The sequence below is a fragment of the Poecilia reticulata genome, linkage group LG9, assembly GCF_000633615.1.
Source record: "Poecilia reticulata strain Guanapo linkage group LG9, Guppy_female_1.0+MT, whole genome shotgun sequence".
In the NCBI taxonomy this organism is placed as follows: domain Eukaryota; kingdom Metazoa; phylum Chordata; class Actinopteri; order Cyprinodontiformes; family Poeciliidae; genus Poecilia; species Poecilia reticulata.
This window is the reverse complement of record NC_024339.1, coordinates 28,826,907-28,833,012: the sequence shown is the minus strand read 5'-3', so window position 1 is coordinate 28,833,012 and position 6,106 is coordinate 28,826,907. Positions and strand designations below refer to the sequence as shown.

At 37.4% G+C, this 6,106-nt stretch overlaps 1 protein-coding gene across 1 annotated transcript; it reads right to left on the bottom strand.

Annotated features, from left to right (window-relative positions):
- Positions 1 to 210: 210 nt before the first annotated feature.
- On the bottom strand, positions 211 to 4,703 carry lsm1 (LSM1, U6 small nuclear RNA associated). Its single transcript, XM_008419145.2, has 4 exons — positions 4,532 to 4,703; positions 4,336 to 4,404; positions 4,075 to 4,190; positions 211 to 1,134 (listed from the first exon to the last, which is right to left on the bottom strand). The coding sequence occupies exons 1-4, from the start codon at positions 4,575 to 4,577 to the stop codon at positions 964 to 966; spliced, it is 402 nt and encodes a 133-aa protein (XP_008417367.1). The 5' UTR covers positions 4,578 to 4,703; the 3' UTR covers positions 211 to 963.
- Between the last annotated feature and the right edge of the window lie 1,403 nt (positions 4,704 to 6,106).

The window sequence follows — 6,106 nt, the reverse complement described above, 5'->3', positions numbered from 1 at the left end:
AAAAAAAATCTATTACAAACTGAAGTTAAACACTAATTCGCAACTTTTATTTTGAAGTCCTGAGGACGTCACACGCTTTATAAATTTACTTGAAATCTCAAAGGGAACCTTTCCTTCACAGACAGGCTGTGTGTCTGTCACCTGCATTAAAACAAGTTGTGATACTAACGACATTAAACATATTGAGCAGCGGAAGAGGGCAAAACCATGTGGCAGTGGCAATAATTGGTTTAATAGTGGGCTGCATGCAAAATAAGACTCCCGCACGGGAGCTCTGTTACATGATCATCATTAGTCCAAACAATTAACAGGCGGATTATTGACCGATGAGGGCAGATAGGATCGATCTGTCCGGACGCGCCGTGATCTCTACAGCAGGACACAGGCTGTCTGATCCACTGATCTGCCTTAATTCAATTGCCACAGAGAATGATGCTTTTTGCTTGTAGATCTGCAAAGTCCCGTGTAGGAGGTCACTCCGCAGGACGCACCCTGATGGGTTATTCTAAAAATAAACAGCTTTTATAGCAATGCATGCATCAGAGACAGAGGAACGATTAGATCATGTGATTAGATGTTTTCCCAAGCAGCTCCCATAATGACAAACTAATCATTCTTTTATTTGAGAAAGTAGTGCTCATCATTAGCAGATGCAGACATCCTCAAACATGAAAGCTCACCACATTATGACAAAATACAAAGTGCTTCTATGTACTCAAAACTACGAACAGTAATTTGGGAAACCATTTATTTATTTCTGTTTTAACTTTGCTACCATGATCTTGCAAAACTGAGACGAGCTGATCACATTTTCCTCCAAACACTTCAAATAAAAATCGACCAGTACAGTAAACTTGATAATTCTGCCCACAAAACTCCTCGGATCAAAGGTACAAGTTACCAGTCCGATACAAACTGAGAAAAAGGCTTGTGAGAAAAAAACACCCCGGAAAGAAAGCTGCTTTAGTACTCGTCCAAGTTATCCGCTTTGGGAATAGAAAGGCCTCGATCCTTCAGGACCTGCATCTTGACTTTCTCCGTCTCCTGCTTGGCTTGCTGCTGCAGCCGCTGCTCCTCTAGGATCTCTTCGATGGAGACCTGCTGCAGGATGGTGTCGCAGGGCTTATCCACGTCCTAGAGAGAGACACACACTCCACGTCACAGCCCAACTGTTTATGACACATACAACTTTACTAAAGATCCACACGTTATGTCCTCTGCTTCTTCAAACACTGACTCCCCAACTGTTCTGCAACTAATGTCTCATCAAAGGGGGCCAGCAAAAAAAATCAGCAGCAGCATTTACACCCGTTTACCAGTTATTAAAAAAAATTTATGAGAAATACATGACTGATGAAATTAACCTAAAATGGTAAAGGAGACTAAATCAGACAAAACTCTAAATCAAAGTGATGATCATGTTAATATCACATCCATATACATTTGATCTAGTCTTAATTTAAATAGGTTATACATTAGATAGAACTATGATTAATGTACCAGTAAATGTGGACAGAATAATAACTTCCATGCTTACTGACACCTCTAGCAATTATGTCTAAAAATCCTTAAAAGCATATATTTTTTATTGCAGCAGAATAATCTCGTTGGCACCCCCTGCTGTTCAGATTTTGTACAACAACCCATGTGACTGAAGGACAACTTTTCTCTTTACTACCCAATTAGAGCATACAGAGAAATCTTACTGCTCTTTAAACAATCCGTTTAGGTCACCAGAGTCCTTGGTTCTCTATCTTGCCCTCTTCAGCTCACTCGCAAGGTTTTTTGTTTCGATTTGGGACTGTGATGACCTTGGAAGAAGGTTAATTTTTGCCTGGTGATCCATTTTTGCATTGTTTGGCCATATGTATTGAGTCATTATTCTGTTAAAAGGCCAGATGATGCCCTATTTTCACTTTTTTTATAAACATGAAGGGTTTTTTGCATCCTTGAATGTCAAGCAGTCCATTAATCACCAAAATCGTAACAAGATTTTGATGGGCTTTTGGAAGAGAAGGAAAAAGATCCTGCACAATGAATGACAATCTGCATTATGTGGTTTTCCACAAATTTATCTTTAACACTACACTACACTACACGCACGCACGCACTCACACACACACACACACACACCTGCAGTGTGTGCTGCAGAACAGCTCAATCTTAGCCTCATCCGGCCATGGTTCTAGTTAAAAATTACAGCGCAGTTAAATCTAGTATGTTGGAGAGAAATAGCTTTTATTTTTCATACTAATTTCCTAGTTTAATAGTAGCTCTAGTGGCACATATGAACCAAGTTTAGCTTGGCGGCATTTTTTTTCCTTATAGACATTTTCTGGTTTACACAAATGTATGCAGCTCCGTAACGTTTATAAAAAAAGAAAAGAAAAAAAAAAGCCTGTCAACTACTCTTTCACACTTTGAAGCGTGGTAAAGATAAATGTCCCTGTGTGTCATGTCGTATTTTTACCTCAGTAGAACAAAGTCATAGATTACTAACTGGAAGTTCCTTGAAACTTCATTATTTTTCAAAAAGCCAGGATTAAAAACAAATGCTTCAGTTACATTATGTTTATATGAAGTGCTAGGAGTACCACTTGTAACTTGTATTTCTTTATGCATGACTGTTTCCTGGCTGAATAAATGTAGTAAAAAGAAAAGCTGGATTTCTTTTTTTGCATTTCTCTGAGAGATATGAAGCTCACGCAATAGAAAAACAAGTTCATTTAAAGGCTTTTTACACAGTGTTATCAGGGGTGATAAAAATAGTGGAGGACTCTGCACGTTTACTACCAACAGTAGACAGAAGGCATTCTGAAGCTAATGTAATAGCACAGGCTGTATTATTGCCAGTACACATTTAGGACTCAATGCATGATGTACATTTAGAGTGTGACAAGCTCTATGACTCAGCCTTGCTCTGTGTGTTGGCCTAGAAGATTGGCTGTCGCTGCAGTGCGGTCCAACATCAGTTTAAAGGTCAGTAAACCCTGGACAAGAAGAAATCTCTACTACTATTTTCTGTTTTCAGAAAAGTGTCATTTTGTTGTTCTTACTGCACTCAAAGTATGTTCAATATTCAAAAATAAAATCTTTTTCTGTAGGGTTTGGACTTTAGACTGAGTGTTTTCAACTTACTTTTTAAAGTTCCTTACAAGAAGACAGGTTAGTGGAGAAATAAAAGGATAATTTGTTTAGCTTTTTAAAGTTACCAACTGTTATTGTTAGCTGCTGCTTATATAGTTCAGTCAGTTTTCTAACATGCTCCAGTAGCTTTTTTGTAGATGTTTTTGATGGCATTCCACATACTGAACTTAATTGAATAAAGAACAATTACAAGTCAGTTAACTGTGACAAATACTATACAGGTCAATTATTAAAGCTCATGTGTTGGACATTTGAGAATAAAGATTTGACCTTTTAATAACATACATCTGCTTTCATTTTTTTTAAAATACAAGGATACCTTGAAATTGAGCCTATATCATATCATCACAGTCACGAGACTATCATACAGGAACAATCTTAAGTCAGAAGCCTTTTTAGGTTTCTTGCAGGACTGACTGCTACCAGAGATCAGTCCTGCCCAGAGAATCACAAACCACGATGACTAACTGGAAACACTATAAGACATTTAGTTGTCCTTTGGGGTAAATAAATATTTCTTTTTCATTATTGAATTTGAACTGAAATTGTATATTTTGGCAAAGAAACTTTTGCAAATATTCCCACATCAGTATTCCAAATGGGGTGTTTTGATAAGTGTCAAGAACTTGTAAATACAACTTAAAACGTACACTACATTAAATATATTCTCTTACAATCGAGAAAAAAGAATAACTCTGTAGTGATACATGAAATCATTATCACATTTTTCTATAATCTTAACTTATGTCAGCGCATCATCATTGCCACCTGGTCATATTTTCATCTCCTCCTCTGAGCGTATTAAAATTATCCTAACACTTGACCAGCAGCAACTTTTTGGTTTAATTTTTGCAATAATGCAACGCTGCTGGACTCCAGTTTGCATCACAGTAACAAACAAAAAGAGCAAAGTGAGAATGCCAGTACCATCTCTCCAAGCAGAACTACGTTTTCCCCTCTGACGATGAAAATTCCTCTCGGGATGTCTCCAAACTTTTTCCCCACGTGGATGCGCTCCACCGTCTGGTGAAACACTAAATTGGCTGAGAAACAGAAGCAGGACGCATGTCAGAGAGTTGACGGTAAAACATGTAAAAATTTGTGAACTAATTAAGCAAACTGAACTGATTTCACTTGTTTATCTAGTGTGAAAAAAATAAAAGTGCAGCTGATTTAAAGAAGCTGTACCAAACTGGTCGATGCTCCTGAGGTAACCAATCAGAGTTCTGCCATCTCGGAGCAACACCAGGTGCTTTTCTGCAGGGTACAACCGAACACGAAGCGCACTAAATTACACATTTAATATGCATAAAAACATTTCAAGTCTCTCCGGAGAAGCATAATGTTCTGTGCAAATGAGGAATAATTGATGCTTCCAGCTTACTGTCGATGTCATCAATGAGGCTTGCCGTCCCTGGTACGTAGTTCATCTTGAGCTTCGGTATTTTTTCACTTCCAGCACATTTATTTACCGTCAAGCCATGAATATTTCAGAATTTGTTTCTTTTAACATCTGCGCAGGAAGTGCCTTCTTCTTCTACTACTACTTAACATAGGTTGCCATCATTTGACTTGCACTACCGCCACCTTCTGGTTCAAGTAAACGGTACTTGCTGCGACAAAAGTGAGCAAATTCCCTCTTGCTCAATGAGACTGGAAAAAAATCTATATAAGTATCTTAATATTTCACTCTTTCCTTAAATTTGATTTATTTTTTTCTTACCTGGTATATGTATTCCCTCTGGTATTTACGGTTTTAACTCTACGTCCATATTTTTGCCTGAGTACTTAATTTCCAGTACCCACGGAGAGTGATTCTATAAATATTTATAAAGGAATTGCTTGCTCTCAGCTCAGCAAATTCCTGTAAGGTACCCTGATACAAAGTCACCTGGTTTAGCCGTGAAATTTATTCACTACTGAATATTCCACAGTCAAACAACAGGGAACAGCAGCTACTAAATGTGTCAAGCCATGTAAAATCCCCAAAAGAGGTCAGTGGATAGTGTGTTTTTTTTTTGTTTTTTTAGTAAAGTTTGCTGCACCGTGTTGTGGGGTTCTTCTTCAAGAGTTGGTTGAGCAGGTTAGAGTAAAATGAACTTTTAATGTGTTGGCATATAAAGAGATTTTGGACAATTTAATCTGTCTAACTGTGTAGGAACAGTTTGGGAGTGGGGTTAGAGCATGATGATAGTGCACAAAGTAGGGTCCAACAAGGAAGGATAAGCAAGATGTTGGCTTTCCTCACCCCAATCTGACAAAATACTTTTCAATGAGTTGGCATGGACTAGCAGGACTGGAGGGATGGTCATACATTCCCACACACTAATTAAACCTGGTGGAAAATGTTGAAGCTTTAATATCTCCAAAGGGTTGGTCAACTCTGTGTGTGTAGGGACCCACATATTCCCATAAAAATAAAATGTTTAACACCTGGTGTTCTGAAGTAGTGTCAAAGTTTTTGAAGACAGACTCCAACAAAACGCATGCTAAAATGTATTTATTATTAAAACGATAATAAATGGTGAACTAATTAAGCAAACTGAACTGATTTCCCTCGATTATCTAGTGTGGAAAAAAATAAAAGTGGAGCTGATTTAAAGAAACTGTACCAAACTGGTCGATGCTCCTAACTCAAATGGTTTGAGTCGATTTTGGATTCTTATCAATTCTTAAGAGACTCTGTTGACGTAGATGTGCCACCAAAGATCGTTTATAGGTTATTGATATTATACAGTTTTATAAGATTAGTTATAAAAAGTATTTGAGAGAAATATTTCTCGTGTAAACAAAATATCAAGATGTCTAGTACCAATAATTTTTCATTTCTGTTATTGCAATGTGAACACATTTACAGTACATGTTAAGGCTGATCACTCTGTAAAGATTTTCATAATTCCATAAAAATGCGTTTGAGTGAGACATCTTGATATTTTGTTTCCTCTTTGTTTATTTAAAG